The sequence below is a fragment of the Notolabrus celidotus genome, chromosome 2, assembly GCF_009762535.1.
Source record: "Notolabrus celidotus isolate fNotCel1 chromosome 2, fNotCel1.pri, whole genome shotgun sequence".
Taxonomy (NCBI): Eukaryota; Metazoa; Chordata; class Actinopteri; order Labriformes; family Labridae; genus Notolabrus; species Notolabrus celidotus.
Genome location: NC_048273.1, coordinates 18432100 through 18450831, shown reverse-complemented (window position 1 = coordinate 18450831; position 18732 = coordinate 18432100). Strand labels below are relative to the sequence as shown.

The 18732-nt window shown below is 41.3% G+C and overlaps 1 protein-coding gene across 2 annotated transcripts in view; it reads left to right on the top strand.

Annotated features, from left to right (window-relative positions):
• Nucleotides 1-9623, top strand: part of acbd6 (acyl-CoA binding domain containing 6) — a 41937-nt gene extending 32314 nt beyond the window's left edge. For both annotated transcript variants that reach the window (XR_004634742.1, XM_034708162.1), the window contains 2 exons: nucleotides 5405-5435; nucleotides 8129-9623. Coding sequence is in view for 1 of the 2 variants with exons in the window: in XM_034708162.1 (XP_034564053.1) it covers nucleotides 5405-5435; nucleotides 8129-8283 (186 nt within the window). In the remaining variant the exon portion in view is untranslated. The remainder of the gene's footprint in view (nucleotides 1-5404; nucleotides 5436-8128) is intronic.
• The last annotated feature ends 9109 nt before the right edge of the window (nucleotides 9624-18732 follow it).

The following is an 18732-nucleotide window of genomic DNA, read 5'->3' as shown; positions in this document are numbered from 1 at the left end:
GACAATCCAATTTCCTGTGATTCCATCAAGCCCTGCGTCCTGGATGCAGGGGCATTAGGGAAGGCTGAGAGGACAGGTTGCTGACCCCCTCACATGAACATGCAGGAAGCACGTTCACAATGTATGCAGCTTCTACTGCAACTTCTCTATGCAAGTGCAAACACAACAATCTTAGAAGGTATGTTCTTTTCCTCTATGGGAACCCCCTGACAAAAGTTCCATTTTTATTTTCATCAAGTCAATTATGCTGTTATTTTGGAAAACATGGGCATGTTAACAGAAACTCTATCACAAGAAAATTATTTTTTGGTTTCATACAGCTGAAGTATGCCAGGGAAGCTTCTGTGCAACCTACTATTTACAGTGAAACTAAGACTCACCCAAGCAGCAACCTCCGGTCTCAAAGTATGAAGCCCATGCTAAAGTGTTATAAACTGCAGTTCATTGAGAATCCCCTTGAGGCTGGTTGCAGAAACACCGGAAACCACATACACACCAATTCAAAAAAGACGTTCTTTGCAGCATTAATAAATAAAATAAATAAATATTAATAAAGCCTGGTTCAAAAAACGGGTTGGCTCTACGGAGCTAATTTCTCTATCGGCACACACTGTACGGCGGGTGAATTTTTTTAACGCGACGGTTCAGAAGATATTAAGATTACAAGTTTTTGCCCAAATAAGGACATGACTGACTTGACTCCCGGACAGGAACACATAGCTGTTGGCTAGGAGGCTCAAACTCCGCCTCTTTACGTCACACTCTGCCTGGTTGAGTTCCGCATTTCCAATATGGCTGCCGCCGTCAATTGGCTTCAAAACAGCGCTCAGGAACAGATGGGTAATGCCGAGGATACTACGTCCATATTTCATACAGTCTCGACTCACCAGACAAAGATGATCAAGTACTTCTCAAGTTAATGAAACAAACTAAGAACTTATGTTTTGTAGTTCTCAGACAGACATGGATGGACTGATCTTGCTTTACTTTGTCTCTTCAACCCTCACAGAAATATACTTCAGCTATGTGATGAGATGTGTACAACTTTAATTGTAGTAAGGTTTTGAATACATTACTTTTACTCATTATAAGATCGAAATACTTCAATCACCACTAGCACACATTTTAGCACAGTAAAGCTAAATATCTAACTGACTCATACTTCTTTATTTAGATAGTTCTTAACTTTAAAAAATTATATTTTATTAAAGAACTCCCACCAGCTTCAGCTACACTTTCCCTCCCTTATATGTTTTGTTTGTGAACTATCAGCCATTCATTCTTGCTTTTCAGTGAGTGCGTGTGTGTGGCTTTTGAACAACGAACGGCAGATTAGCGCTCGCCGCAGATTAAGGCTTAAACCCCTTACACTTTAATTATAACTGTATGTATTCATGTGCCCCAACGACTTTTACTTTGCCCCTACTGTAAACATCTGTCACTGTCTCTGAGTGCCATGTGTGTATAGGTTTATTTGTGTGTTCTATATGCTGTTTAAATTAGGACAAAAATAGTGGAGTATGATTTTTCATGTGTTGTTCCAGAATGTAGGGTAGAATTCTTTTGGATTCTATTAAAATGCATGGACCTTTAAACTGTACTGAATCCTACACTTCTTTCCACTTGTGTGACTGATAAGTGTCATTGTGAGAGACAGACAGAATGTCCGTAACACATCACAGGCTGTGATTTGCCTCCGAGACAGACAGCATTGTTGTCCTGGGTTAACTGCGGCACGCTTTCCACGCTGGTGGCGATTTGCATCTGTGCTGTGTGATCCACCCAGAGGGAATAGAAAGCTCTAATCCAATCAGTAGGTCCCTGAAGTGCTGCCCCTGAGAGAGAGAGACACAGACAACAATAGGATCACTCTGCACCGGGACCAGCCAGAGAGGGAAGACAGGAAAGAGAGGAGGAAAAAGCAGAAGGAATGGAAAGCAGGGATTGAACAGGATTAAGATTGAGGAGGAGACAGAACGGAAATGAGCGAGAAAGGTGGATGAGGTAATAGAAAGGATAGAAAAAAGGACAGAGAAGAGGGATTGAAATGAAAAAAAAAAGATGAGGGAGGTTAGGGTTAGGAGGAAGAGAGGTCAGAAGAATAGGAAGAGTAAGGATATGGAAGTAACCAACCGGGAAGGTGCATTGAAGGATCTTCTATCAGAGGGGCAGAGGTGGAGACACTAATGAATAATTTGAGCAGAACAGTTCGAGTAATTTGTGAGGATTTCCTTTTCAGTGACATTTTTCAGCACAGCAAGAAATGTCAGTGCGTCTGTTGGCTTTTAATCTGTCTCTGAGTGTTTGAAACTATTGTACTTGGCTCTTGTTCTGAGACTGGAGGCAACAGTTTGACCATTTATCATCATTATGAGCTGCAAAGGCAGCCTGGACCAGTGATTAAGAACCCAATCTTCTGTTGATGAGGCCTGTCATATATTGTGTCTTATTATACCTAAACACACACACACACACACACACACACACACACACATCCCTGTCCCCAATCCACAGTTCTTACAAGAGTTATATCTCCACCATTGACCCCCTGATCCCAGGTATCATCTTTACTGTTCAAAAGAGACACACACACACACACACACACACACACACACACACACACACACACACACACACACACACACACACACACACACACACACACACACACACACACACACACATACACACACGCATACACACACGCATACACATACGCATACGCATACGCATGCATACACACACCCATGCAGGAGACTGCCACTGATTTTCTGGTCATACTCTGACACTCATTTCCTTTCCCCTCTCTATTGTCCCTGAACTGTTGTGGGTCAGGGTCAATAGTGTCCTTGGTTAATTAATTTAAAGAACGAGGCCGTAAATATTGTCTAGCTTATTTCTTTAACTATACCAACAATGACTTGCTCTAGTAACAATTGTTTCCCTGTCTACAGCATGATAGAGCTCAATCCTCTGTGACATTAATCTCCATTTTAAAGGCTCTACATAAAGATGTAGAATCTGTAGGCTCGGCCCTGGTATTTGTTTCGGAAGTTATAGTTTATGTTTGAATTGTGTTTAAGGTCCAAGTAGAATTGATCAATCAAATACAAGTATCAGTAGGCTTTGGTATATGCAGGGGAAAAAAGTCTGTCTACAAAGGAAAAGTAGGCGAAATGCAATCCACCATAACAACATCCCAGAACCCAGCGGCGTTTCTTTGAAGACAACTTCTTCATCTTTGCAAATAGATATCTATGCAGCCAGTGGTGGAAATGGACACGTTTTACTGGGGGAATCACACTTAGGTCACTTCCGGGGAGTGGTTGGAGAGCTTTGACAAATGTATTGATGAAGCAGACCTCGGGTCTTTAAATCTTAAGATCAAAAGTTTCCTCTGTCCATGAGTGATGCTATTCATATGGCCAACATGCCTGCATTGTCTTTTCTTTCCTACCAGTTGGCAGCTAGTAAAATGGGCCATGTTATGACCAAGCAGCAACCTCAGGTCTAAAAATATGAGTCCGAAGCAAAGTGCTAAAAGCTGCAGTTCATCGAGCTTGAGGCTGGCTCCGGAAGTACCGGAAACCACATACACACCAATTCAAAAAAGACGATCTTTACAGCAGAAATAAACATGTTTACAGCCTGGTACAAAAGATGAGTGTAGTCTGGATAGCTCATTTCTCGATCGGCTCACACTGTGAGGGGGGTGATTTTTTTCTAACGCAGCAATTTCGAAGATATTGAGATTACGAGTCTTGATTGACAGTCGGGAACACTGTAGCTGCTGGCTAGGAGGCTCAAAGCCTGCCTCTTAACGCCACAATCGCTCAACAGCAGTAATATGGCTCCCGCCGCCGACTGGCCTCAAAACAGTGCTTCAGAAACAGATGGGTGACGTCAACAGTTATTACTTGGATTGTAAACAAAGAAATGCTTGGGACAGAAAATCTTAGTTTGGGGTTGATAATTACTGACTGCTGGCTACACCTGAATGTTTTTAAATCTGAAATGAAAGACCTTGAAGCTGAATCTTTAGAGTGTCGTTGTTTTTAGTGTATCTTGTTACAACTGCCTCTGAGGTAACGGCTCTTTCTGCAACAAACGTTGTGCTTGTAAGTGTGCTTCAGTTCTCTGCGTGTCTATGTCTGTAACTTTGAGTTTTTCTGCTGCTGACTGTCTTGGCCAGGTCTCCCTTGAAAAAGCGATCTTTGAACTCAATGGGACCAACCTGGTTAAATAAAGGTTAAATAATATATAAGATAAAATGCCTGAAAAAAAGCTAGCCATTGTTCTTAGGGTGGAGTTAAACGCTGTGACGTAGACCTCTAATGCTGTCCAAAAATGACTCAAAATAAAAATTTCCCATGCGCACTGCATTGCTATTTTAAATACCATATGTGCATTCAACTTTGTAACAAAGTAGTTCCTAACAGATGCATTACTACTACTTTGGGCTGAGATTTTCAGTTTTCCAGACTGCCATTACAACCCACCAAGTTGAAATATTCACTTACTTCAGCTTTGAAATTACAACAGAAGTTTGAAATAACATATATCATATAAGACAACTTCAAATTATCCCGCTTTGCTCCAAAAACAGCAGAACAGCAAACAGACTGTAACGATGCCTGCAGTGAGACATAGTGCTGGCAGTTATGTTTAAAGTCGGATGTCCACACAGATTGCCAGGTTGGCTGAGTGGGTAGAGGGGGCCCCTCATAAACAGAGGCTATAACCCTGATTTTTTTTCTACCCACATTTGCTGTCTCTCTTCAGCTGTCCTGTCTCATCGAGGCAAAGACCAAAGATACATCTTCAAACAGAAATTAAGATACCATCACTTATAAAGTTTTACACTGTTGGTATCTCATTCTTTACTAAAATCTACAACTAAATGACACAGTGTCAGAAGACATAGTATTGTAATAAAGCACAAACACTCATAAGTCACACTAAACTTGAAAATATTAATCACATTCTCTGAGACCTCTCTTCTGGTTTCTTTTCCAATCAGAACATGTGTAGAGGCGAGTGGTGGAAGAGGCTTATACTCACTTGAATCGTAATATTCTGAGTTTCAGTAGTGTTTTTTTTTGTTCAGGTTAATCAGAGCTTGAAGTTCAAACACTTGCAGGTCGTGTGTTTATAAAATCAATATCTCATCTTCTCATACTCCCTCCTTGATACGATAAAAACATGTTACCTTTTCACCACAGCCAACAAGTGGGAGCTAACTGGAAAGTTTGAGTGTTGATTCTCGAAAAGTTTGAACAAAGTTATATGCAATGTCTCTCTCCCCAGCTCCTGGTGATTTATATTTCGTTGTTCCTGATATTATTCGTGAACTTGCACTCTCTGGTTGTATTTTTTCCCCTGAAGACTTGTTTTTGTCTTACAGGATAATGAAGGCCAGACAGCACTACATTATGGTAAGAAGGCCTCTTTTTCATTCTCCTTGTAAAACACGTGTGCTGTTCCCCTCTGTTTTTGCTTGAAATCTTTTTATGTAAATTTATGTGAGTTTTTTTTTAAGGGTGAAAATTTCCTCATAGATTTTTCTATACTGGTTCTTCTTTTCTTCGAACACACCTTCTATTTCCACCATCTTTCTCTCCTCTTTTTTCTAAGCCTTCTTTCATACTTGGTCTCCTTTTTGCTCCAGTTCTTTTTCAACCAGTTTGTCTTGTTCCGTTATGTGGTATCCTGTAGGTGCATGCATATGTGTGTGTGTCCTTTGGTATGTATGTTGCTTGTCTGGTTTTGTTCTTTGTGTGCATGTGTGCATGTGTACGTGTGTGTGTATATATATGTGTGTGTGTGGTGTGTGTGTGTGTGTGTGTGTGTGTGTGTGTGTGTGTGTGTGTATGTAATAATCGCCAGCCCTCCCAAAGGAAATCACTACCAGTCCTCAGACTCCCCTGACCCTCGCATGCCCCAACACACAAGTCCCTGAGGGGCGGTTCCCCTGTCCTCTACGTGTGTATGTGTGTATCTGTGTGTGTTGCTGCACCATCTGTCCCCCTGCTTGGTGGCGTTGTTGGTGGGCATTTTGCATGTTGCATCACCCACATTCTGCACACACACAAACATGGTGAGCGGTGGAAGCCCTGAGGATGGGGCATAAAAAGATGACTAATAAACATAAGCGATGAACTCCTGGAGACAAATAGCAGAGAATGAAAATTCATTCCCACCTCTCTTTGCACAGGGCCACAGCGGCTGGCAAGTGATTAATTGAGGGTTTACTGCTCACCATAAATTGTTCTCCTCTCCTACGGCTCCCCTGAGGGCCAGCCACTTTTTACAGCTCAAGGCCTAGGCGAGACACCCGCCACGCGCGCGCGCACACACACACACAAGCGACTGGCTAAATAAAATACAGTTTAGAGCAACAAGAGGAGGATTGCAAGCCTGGCTGGAAAAATAAGCCACGCTTTGTTAGCCTTATTTAGCTGAAAGATAAGTGGTTTTTTTGTAGTGTAGTGAAGCACACACACGCGTCTTACTACTCATAGACTCAACTTGAGCGTGCACACACACTTTCACAAACACTCACATGGATTCCAATGTATCATCATATCTCATGCACACACACTCCTGCCAGCCTGCCCGCCAGCCACCCCTGGACTGGAGGTTAAAAGGCCTGGCTGTCAATCACTACGGCTGCTGACATCAGCAATCATGAGCGCAGCTCAGAGTCTGCTCTTTAAGAGGAGCAAGCGATTGACACCGACAGAGAAGAGCACTCAGAACAAGGGAGGAAGGGAGGAAGAGAGCAGGAGAGCGGGGGGTGAGGTGCCAGAAGGGGGTGAGAGGTACATCAGGCAAACAGGGAACCCACTAACTGGGTTAGCAGAGTGCAATCCCCCCCCCTTACTCTTCCCTCCACCCTTATAGCAAAAGAGAGAGAGAGAGAGAGAGAGAGAGAGAGAGAGAGAGAGAGAGAGAGAGAGAGAGAGAGAGAGAGAGAGAGAGAGAGAGAGAGAGAGAGAGAGAGAGAGAGAGAGAGAGAGAGAGAGAGAGAGAGAGAGAGAGAGAGAGAGAACCCTTTTAGTGGGGCACAAATTGCCAATGGGGCAGAAATTAGGTGTTTGAAAGAAGCACAGATCCAACCCAGTGTCAGTGCTGGACCTGCAGATGGGATTTTCATTAACTGCAGTACTGTACATAGTGAATTAAACCACAGAAAATGAATGACTCAGATTCATCAAAACCTACTACACACCATCAAAGTGACATGAACAGCAGTGACAATAGTGGTCATTGTTGTATACAATGAAGGATGCATGTTTTGTAACTTGTGTAGACAACTGAGGCTGAACCACCATGAGATGGTCTTGTTCAGAAACCTCACATCTCCATATTTCATTATTTTTTTGGTCACCCTTAGTGCCAGTCAGTGGGCTTTAGAAAATATCAGCCATTGCCATCCTTCAAAAGATGCCACCCTGGAATTAGGACACAGCTGATATGAAAATGTTAATGTTTAGTAGTTGTAAGTTTACAATGATCAACATCTGAGTCTTTGTAGCATGCTATCATCTATAAACACTGCAGTGGCTTCATTAGTTTACCCAACATTTTGGCTGTCAAACAAAGTACTGGACACATCTGAATTTTGGCCTCTTGATTGTGCCAAATAAGATGACAGGGCCTGCGTTTATTATTATTACTATTCATCCTAAGGGGAGCATTATTCTTTTGGCAAAACATCCAACAGCTGATGAGACAATCTTTCTTTACCCTGTGAAGAGGAGAGTGAGGGAAACACCAGAGTTGTATGGATACATCTTCAGAGAACCATGAACTTCTGTACCCAATTTGATGATAATCCACTGTGTAAATTTCTTAATGGGTGAGGGAAAAACCTCTATTAAAATATCTTCAGGGTGATGATCTGACTTTGGTGTAAAGTCAGATTATCACCAAAGTGAACAGGGTTCATCCTCTGGGGGCCATGAATATTTGTACAAAATTTCGTGGCAGTCCACCCTGAAGTTGTAAGAGCTGCCATGCGAATAGATTCGTTATGATAAGTGTTCCTAAATGTTTGGGTTTCTTTTAGGTCTCTTCTTCAGTATAGTCCTTTATCGCTTCTAACCTGTTCCCTCTCTTTTTTTAGCATCGGCGTGTGAGTTTTTCGACATTGTTGAGCTCTTGCTGAACGCCGGAGCCGACCCATCCATCAAAGACATGGAGGGCTCTCTTCCTGAGGAGGTCACCGAATCTAGCGCCATCTCCTCTCTCCTCCGTCAGTACACCGCACCGAAAGGCTAAATCAACACCCCCGTCTCCAGAACCCTACCCCCAGTCCCTGTCTCCCTTTGTTCATCTCCTGCAGTTAGTAAACCAGGATTTCAAAGGTTTTATTCAACTTTATTTCCAAATACTTGAGGTGAGTTTTATTTTGTTTGGCTTAGCTCTTAGGGAGCACAGGGTGTAAAACATAACCCTTCCATTTGATAAACCACATGAAATGAAGCCCACCACATGTATTTTTATTAATCTAAATACAGTATATTGACTTTATTTGCCCAGTAGGGTTGGGTGATATGACAATAAGAGGGATCTGTCACCTGTCTGAGATTGTCCTGAGGTAGCTGGACCTTAAATACCTCTGGTGGTTTTAGATAGATGCTGATGTTGCAAATCAACCAGCAGGACTGCTTTTTGGCAATATTAGGATGACAGGATTTCTGTATCAGTGTGATGAATGATCTGGATACATCACTGAGGAACCAAAAACAGACATTCCCATTTACTTATTTTATTTATCAACAGTTAATAAAAGAAACCTAAATACTCATATCAATAGGGATGTAACGATATCTAAATCTCACAATGGGATAATACCTCAATACGAGTACTCTTCGGTACGATATTTATTGCAATATGATTTGAGTAGCTCTGGAAATCCACCCACCCGTGGTGAGTAAGATGCACTCAGCTAGCTGTGTAATTTAAGCCTTTGTCTGTTGGCAGAGAGCTGTAGAAGTTTTTGACTAAAGCATGGCTGTGATGGGAGTTGATACTCTGGCCCCAGCGTGTTTATTAACACTTTGAATCCTTTCGCCACACATCAGATCGTAAAGCCACTGGAGCGTCCACAGTTTCAGAATCTTGTCTTTATTCTCCCTCACCACAAACACTGGTGTCGACCATTTTTACTGTACTATATCTGAGGCAGCAGACAGAGCGCAAAGGATGATGGACACGCTGAGACGATGCCACTGTAGTTCCCACTTCCCTCCACTCTGCTCCACTGCAGCTGAATCAAAACTACACTTTCTGCCCAGGAGACCTATCGTTTTCACGACCTCACAGATACACGACCGTATCAAGATACTTTTGTTCTCCCTATATTGTGAAATTGAAGATGCCGTTACATCCCTACATATCACAAGTTCTGTATGCCGTTATTGCAATATGAAATGACTTACTGTTACAGAGTAAGTTATACATATCACCCACTCCTACTGCCCAGGTCTGACAACCAGCCAGGCATTTTAGTCCGGGTCAGCCCGCTCTGACCCTTTGTTCATGGATCAGTTGTGTTACGTTCAAGGAATGCTTTAATCATCTGTTCTTTATCATATTAAAGTGTTGAAAAAATATCATCTGATGTGTTCTCTGTCAATAAAAAACTTACAGTCAAGATCAGGTGACTGTATGCTTTATCATATGGTTCAGTTTTAACATTTTAATTACTAACTTATGCTGTTACTCACAATTATTTTCAACTGCGATTAATCTGTTGATTATTTTTGAGTTAACCAAGAAGTTTTATGTGTAAAAATGTGACAGTATTCTAAAAAAGATAAGCTCAAGACTTCAGGAAACATTGTTTTTGTCCACCAGCCAGCTGATTCAGCATACTGGCTAAAACAGGAGATAAAAAAAAGTATCTCCTTTGTAACATTATCTGTAGTCATAAAATTCTTGACTGTTTCTCTTCCTGAGAAACAGTTGAAACTGATAACTGATTAAAAAAGCTGAAAATGTATTTCATAGTTCACAGCTAATGGATTAAAGCTAGGGTTGGTAGTCACGGTAAACTAGCATGAATTTGAATGTAGCATGTCCTCAGGACTCCGTCTAACCCCTCCCCCCCTCCCCTCGGAGCTCCTCCAAAACAACGCCCCCACTCACATGCAGGAGCGCCGCTGATTGGGGTCCATTTGATCGTGACTGATTCAAAATTGGTCCTCAGCACATCGTTTGTGTTTTGCACTACGTCAACTCATGTCTCACTTAGTGGTAAGAAAACACCAAAACATTATCATAGTGAAAGTTAAAAACACAAACAAACATGAAATGTACGAGCAGGAGGCGGGCAGAACGGCAGGACAGGCTTTGATTGGTTTCATAATTTTGCTCCTGATGGCAGGGATTGGTTGTTGTTTTCCAAGGTTTACTCCGGCTGTAGATAGCAGCTTCTTTTCACTCCTTTTTAAGAGCACATTATGTATTGATTGTTATCGGGACATAAACCTAGCTTATATTACTGATGGCATTTACTTTAAGTGCTTCACAAAAATACCGGTTAGACATGTTAGGTGTCCTCGTCAAAGCAGACAAAAGTTCTACCAATAAAATACGAACAAATCAAGAAAACAAAAACCAAGAAAATAATGCAAGGATCATGCAAATAATCAGACATTTGAGTGGACTAGACTGCAACTATTTGGCAAAAGTACAGTAGTCAATAAGAGCCAATGCACTGCATGGCCCAAAAGATATCCATTGAGGAGAAACAGGCTGCAAATCAAGAAAATATGCAACATTGAAAAACATAAAAAAAGTCAAAAACAAATCACATATTGAATTGAAATTGAATTGAATTGAAGTGAAAGCCTTTATTGTCATTGTTCATAGTACGAATGAGATTTGGGAGAGCAGCTCCTTTAAAGTGCACACACAATATAATATAACAACACAAGAGGTAGATGTTGTGGCACAAAGAAAACAAAGACAAGACAAAAAGGGCAAGACAAGATATCAGTGCAGGGTGGTCGAATTAATAAATAAAATGAATAACGAATATTGCACAGAGAGTGGAGATAGTTATTGTACGGGGGAGGTGTCATCAGTACGGGTTGTGTCAGTGCAGGTTTGAGTTGAGTATGGTGACAGCTTTGGGAAGAAGCTGTCCCTTAGTCTGTTGGTTCTGGACCGTATAGACCTGTAGCGTCTGCCAGAGGTCAACAGGTCAAAGAGGTGGAAACCGGGGTGAGTGGTGTCCTTCAGGAAGTTCCTGGCTCTGCTGAAACAGCGGGAGCTGTCGATGTCACTTAGGCAGGGCAGAGGGCAGCCGATGATCTTCTGTGCTGTGTTAACCACCCTCTGCAACCTCTTCCGTCGGCCTCAGTGTAGCTGGAGTACCACACCATGATAGCGGAAGGGGTTCTCAATTGAGGAACGAACAAACAGTATTAAGGAAAGAAACATGCTGCAGATTTTTTATTTAAAGTACAGAAGCATTACTTAATTAAACGATACAAAATGATACAACACACTTTATCATCTCCTTTGTCTTCCATTATTGTGCTGCGTACATTCAGCTGTCTCCACAGTCATCACAGCAGAAGTACCACCATGCTAGTAACAATAACAGACGACTTAAAATCATGTTGACAGTAAAAGCTGCAACGTGTGTAACATTTTAAACTCGACAAAAGTATTTGAAAAAGTTTGTTTTTACTGTACCTGTAAAGGTGCACACTTTGATCATGTATAATGAACTGTCATTGTAAGTGGCATTAATTGTTCCTCATAGTTTAAAAAAACTGCATGTTAATCAGTTAAAGACGCGTGCGTGCGTGCGTGCGTGCGTGCGTGCGTGCGTGCGTGCGTGCGTGCGTGCGTGCCTGCGTGCCTGCGTGCGTGCGTGCGTGCGTGCGTGCGTGCGTGCGTGCGTGCGTGCGTGCGTGCGTGCGTGCGTGCGTGCGTGCGTGCGTGCGTGGATATGTCTTACGTATCATTTTTTCACTGAGGAATGGGACATTCAGACTTTAGACAATCTAACAGTAAAGAGTAGTTTGTATTTTTCTCATAGCATCTACTGTATGACACATTCACACACGTGAACCATAATGAAGACCAAGGCATTCAATACAGAAAACACCAATCAGAAAACCAATTGTATTCATAGAAGGCCATGCTCAACACTCTTCATGTACCGCTCTGGTCTCTACAACCTGCCTGTGGAGTATTATGTCATATAGGAGGGACCTGGACGTACTCCAAAAATAACCAACACATGGTCTGAGTCCAAATCTGCTTTACTCATCCTCAAGCTCCTCTGATCAGCACATTCTCCCCGCCTCAGTTCACACACACACACGCACACTCACAATCCATTAGATGAAAAAACACTAAATCTGGATCCTGGATCTGAACTACAGCTTCATGAAGATGCACATTTTGTACACAACAAAGCTAAATCTTTTACTCCCTTACACACTCCCTGGCTCCCTTGCTCCATGCCTGCTCCATCCTTCAGTGTTTGACTTAAATCTGCCTCGACACAAGGCATCACATAACCGTCTCAACATGTCTGTCAGTCACTCACAGATATATGACAGCATTGTATCGTCTACACAGCATTGGTAGTCGTCGCCAGAGACAACACTTCAAATTCAATCTTTGTCCTGACAGCTGTTTACAGTGCCTGGAGTGAATTGAGATTCTAGTGAGCTGTGCTAAACATGAGCTGAATCTGGATCTGTCCTCATAATGTTTGCATCTGCATCCATGTCCTGTCCCTCCCTTTTTTATAAATTGCAAAAAATAAAGAGACCCAAAAGCCTCATCATTCACTTTGGTAGACTCCAGCCATAGAGCCTTCCTCCATGTCTGCACGTCCCCTCATGAATTTTTAGGAGGACCCTTACTCGAGCTGAGAAGAAACCTTTTGAGTATTCCACCTGAGTCTCAGCCACGGTCCCGCTACAATCCCACAAAGAGACGACCAGCCACCATCTTTCTGTTATGAATTCTGTTCACATGCAGCCATTAGGCCGTTGGTGTATTTCTAAAGCCTGTTTGGGGGCCCGCTGTTGTCTCCTCGTTGCTTCCGTAACCCCGTTATGCTGCCTTGAGGTAAGAGAGGGTGACGGCAGGCTTGCTTCGCCCCCCAGATCGTCTGCGAGACTCTGACACTAAGCCCATTATGCTTCCATTATGGGGCTTCAATTTTCCTCTGAGCTTTTCACTTTTGACACTGCAGCTCGCTCCCTCTCCAAACCGCAGACTCATCCACACACACACACAAACAAACACACACACACACACATACACACACACCAATACAGATCCACTCTGAATATTTATACATTTTTTGGAGGTGAAAATAAAAAGCTACATTTACTTAAGAAGTAAACTTATGTACACTTTTGAGGTACCATTACTCTGGCTTTAGTGCTTTATTTTCTGCAACTTTATGCTTCTACTGCCCCATTTTTAAAAAGGAAAATCCAAATTGCTAACTATTTTCCAACAACTTCTTACAATGTTGTTGTCTTGTAACTGTCTTTCTTACTAATCACCAGACTTTGTTGTGTACTTGTTTCTGATTGGTCAATCCCCATAACAACAGTTATTAATTCTGAAAAGCAAGAACAACCCCAGGGACTACCAGCTCACACGCATCATAACAAATCTCTGAGCAGAGTCAACCAAAGAGTTGCAGCACATTTTATTTCACCTTTCCCTGTTGACAATGCAACAAAAATGTTACTTCCTGATACCATCTGTAAAATACATGGAGATTACTCTCAATTTAGTTTGAGAGAACAAAAATTGTGATTTGTGGTGAATGGCGGATCTGTCACCATCAGAGAAAGGAAGAAGAGGAAAAGCACAGAAGCTACCAAGGGATGTTGGAACACAAAAGGAGCCGAGTGAAAGAGTGGTCAACCAAATTGAGGAGAACAGACATGAATTTAACCACAAACCGAAACACAGTATTGATGGTGAAGAAAACTCGATCAGAAAAGTTACGTGGAAGAGGACTTCATGTGGCTGTTATATTCTGCATCTGTTAAGAATGCCAACAGAAAAACACCAATGTTTTGACTTAACCATGATAGAAACTCAAGTTTAATGTTAATTTGACCCACAAGTAGGCTGATTTTTTTTCTTGTTTGGATCTTTAATGGTAGCAGGGTAATAAGCGTGTGTATATTTAGCCTCACATTGGGGATGTGTCTCGCTCAGTCGGGATTCTATTAAGCATAACCACCAACTCCCTATACACTATCCCTTACTTAAAACAATGGGAGAAACACACAGAACACTTATGTAAAACCTGCCCTCTTCTATTTTCTTGACAGTTCAGGGTCTAGTCTTATTATCTGTTACCAGGGCATTTACACTGGTTATTGGCATGATCTGTCTACATTAAACAAAAACAGATCAGAGAACATTTTAGTATTGTGGCTGTGATCAGGTTTTCAGAGTTTCCAAGTGTGTTTGTGTAAACTATGCTCCCCCTGGTTTTACTGTACTGTGTCTGATATCCTCTTCCGTAAGTGACCTGTGTACTATTCAAATATTATTTTATCCATTTACGAGACAAGGTTAACCAGATTTCATGTAAACAGCAGATCCCTAATGTGATCAAGATGAGTGAAATTACAGGTAAATAATATATAATTAATGATATAATGATATAAGAATAATTATTTTGTATGTACTGATTCATTCTGATACTGAAGGCTGATGATTTTCCTATTTGTTTGATTGGAGAAGTTTTGGGGCTTTTTGTGATGTTAATTTGTGGATTTTTGTATGTGTGTGTAAGTGTCTCAGTTACACTGTCCCTCACCCCTCCTCTTTTCACCTTACTCACATAATTCTGCACACTTGCTCTTTCTTCACTCCACGCTCCCTTCACGCTCTCTCCACTCTTTTCTCTTTGCTATAAAAGCAATACCGTGTTGTTGCTTTGCCCAGCTTTTAGTGCAACCCTTAACCTCCGTAACACCTCGACCCATCCCACCCCACCTCTTCCTACATCTTTATTTTACACTGCAGAACCCCCCACACCCACCCTGAGCATTTAGAGATGCAGGCTGGGAACCCAACAGTAAGCAGAAATCTCTCATCTGCTGAAACACACTTGCCACTAATATCAGAGGATCGTTCAATGCTGTCCAGGACTCTGTGTGTGTGTGTGTGTGTGTGTGTGTGTGTGTGTGTGTGTGTGTGTGTGTGTGCGTGTGTGCGTGCGTGCGTGCGTGCGTGCGTGCGTGTGTGCGCTCGTGCGTGTGTGTGGATATTTTTTATTTATTTATTTTTTCACTGAGGAATGGGACATTCAGACTTTAGACAATCTAACAGTGAAGAGTAGTTTGTATTTTCTCATAGCATCTACTGTATGACACATTCACACACGTGAACCATAATGAAGACCAAGGCCTTCAATACAGCAAACACCAATCAGAAAACCAATAGTATTAATAGAAGTCCAAATAACAACAAGTTATATCATGACACTTAACAAATAAAGAAGGTCTAGACTACATAATTTAGAGAGACCCAACACAAATCTACAATGAGCAAACACTTGACAACAGTGGCGAGGAAAAACTTCTGAGAGAAAGACAGAGAAGACCAAGAGGGAGATACATTGGCAGATAAAATAAGTATGGGCAACTAATAATGGTAGTGTTGGGAGTCTAAACATAGTTACCACAGAGGCATTAATCATGGTTGCTTTTGACTCATGGACCCACCTCCTCTGGCTACCTGTGGTCTCTCTAATATTTGCAGCAGGACGATCATATAGAAGAAAAGGTCTGGTTTCACATTAAAACAGCATAGAGCTCCCAACCTTGGGGTGTCATTGAAAGACCTCTGTTTGACTCAAGCCCCGCTTTAAGACTCACTCAGTCATCCTGTGGATCATTGTTCACTGCAGGCCCGATGGAGTGGTTTGGGGAGAAAAATGCCCTGTCTCCATGCTGCAAGATTGACTTTCAGTGCAAAACAAATCCTGTCTATTTTGCATGTTAATTTATTCTATTTTGCTTCAGAGGAGGAAAAAAAAAACAGTTTCCTTCAGGAAGTTTGTAATAAAAGCCTGGCGATCAATGATAATGGCATTTGTGCTTGTGTTTGTCATCTTCGCAAAAGCAACAGTGGTGGAGTTTCTTCAGATTTATTTGTATACTAGTGCTGTAAGTGGCGTGTAAATTATCCTAACTGTCTGTGTGGCTTTTTATCTTTGTAAGGCACTATTAGAGCCTATCCATTATTGCCCATAGCTTAGCCAATCAATGCTTATATAAAAATCAGCTCAATTTGTAGTGTTTTATGCAAACGTGCAAACTCCAAGCCGGCTGACTCTCTCCTTTTTGTTTTTATAATGCAACAGGAATAGCTAAAACACAAAGGAATCGATAACACTTAAGTTTGGGTAACATTGGCGTGCTCTTAGACAAGTGCTGCATGTTGCTGCATACAAATGAGTTTCATACAGATGTATGCGGTGGTGTAATTTCATTATAATTCCATGCATAGTTAGCCAACACTATAGTTACAGGGAATAAATCCACTGCAACCTGAGAGGTACTAGTAATGTAGCAGCCCCATTAAGAACACCAGCTTATGCACACACATTTGGTCAGGGTTACAGCTACAACTGAACACTAAGAGGTCACTTTTTCACTGTAGAATACATGAATAGGATTCTGATTTCATAGTATACCTGGTTTTTAAATAACTTTTTGGTTGAGCATGTTGTTATAGGACAACTTGTGGTATTTTTTACACCCAAGGTGCAATTGTTTTAGGTCTGATTCGGGCACTCTTGTTCATGTTTGTGGTGTGACTTTTTGGATTGTAATGTAAGTGTTTTGGTTGGCTGGTACACCTTTTTGGCCAAGACAAGAATAGAAGAGTTCATTTGCAAAAACAATTCACTCACATTTGAAAAATTAAAAAAATCTTAAAAAAACATTTTTTCTAATACTAGCTTTTGGTATCATCAATCAACTGAGGTTGGGTGTCTTTCACTAAGTCAAAATGACTTTACTAATCAGAGATATCTTGAAAATTTAACTTAATTAGGAATCTGTATCAAAAAGAAATATGTTTTTTGAAAATTAAAAAAAACAGAGTTACAGTGTCTGTTTTTGCAAATGAACTCTTCAATATCTCAACCACTTTCTGAAATCAGGTTCAGTTACTGATTGTCCCCATCAGAATGACTTGTACTTATTAATGATTAAAAATTCTTGGCCCCAGTATTACAAGTCGGGTGAACAAATTGTTTATATTTTTATTATTGTAGACCATACATGTTGCTCATATGTTGTGTCTAAGCTGTTGCGCAGCCACCTGCCATTTGCCAGGCTGCTCTCCTACCCAAATGTTAATGAGTGCAGATAACAGATTGCATTTTGTCGTGTGGCACAGTTTGGCAGTATTTTGATCTAGACGATGGAGACAAAACTGTATGTCGGCTGTGTGGTTAAAGTATAATTTAAACACTCCACTGGAGCAATGTGTAACTAGCACAGGTACGTGGACGTTAACCTGCAAGGAGGACCAAAGGCTGTTGGTGCTAGCTCTACTAACGTTTGCTGTATTTTGCAAACAAATTTGACATAGTTTACCTACAGATTATATGATCCAGTGTTTAACTGTGTTAATGACTTGTTCTCAAAGTGACCATTTTTTGATAGTTTTTTAATCTAGACTGGATGGTCTAAATTTAGATTTCTGTTTTACTGACTTGGAAATTATCCTTTGGGAACATCCCCGGTACTAGCCTCAGTAATCGCTGCTTTCATCTAGCACAAACACCAGGTCAGAATATTGATTCATCCAAAATGATTGTTTCTCCTCCTGTACAAGAAAAAAATAACATAGAGTTAAACAACCAGGGTTGTATACTCACAGAGATGCTAGACCATAGGCTCTTAGTCTTGTTTTTCTCCACCAACATTAGGAAATGTATGAGCAGTTTTTGAAACCATAGACCATTATTCATTTTGACAAATTGTAAAGAAAACGTCTTTGGTGTCAAAAACATTCCCAGGGTTTTAGGGTTGTGTTAAATAAAAAGAGCCCATGACTACAGTGGTTGTCTTGCTACAGCCCTATCCACAGTGTACTTACCAGCTTGGCTTACTTACATAGAAGCTATACACTAACTGCATGCATATGTGCCATATTCCCTCCTTCCTGACCACAAAGAATATTTGACCACATTTCACAAAGCACCCCACAATTAGTTAACAGCACAGGGGATTATGGGGAGATTTGACAGTGCAGCTCTGCAATCTGCTGTTGTGTGTCTTTAGCACTGAGAGGATAAGCGAATCCAGCCAGGCATCTGTTTCTCCACTTGTTTTTTTTTCTCTCTTTTTCTCCTCCCTCTTCATGTATCTTTCTTGTCACCCCCACCCTGAGAGCGAGAGAGGAAAGCAGCATCAATCACTGTTAACTGACTGACCACTGTCCGTTGGTGGTACTAAATGGATCTCCACAATTGAATAGAGGCCTAAGTGTGTGGTAAATGCTCTCAATGGGTAAATGAATTTGCGGGTTAACTCGCCCTAAGAGCGTTTCGATAAGGCAAAATAATAAAAACACCTACAGCAGATATTTTTCTTCTGATATATTAAAAACAAAGTTCAGATGAAATCTGAACGCTCACATTCATCACTGCAGGCCTGAGCTATTAAAGAGAAATGCACCATAGGGTAACCCAAAGAC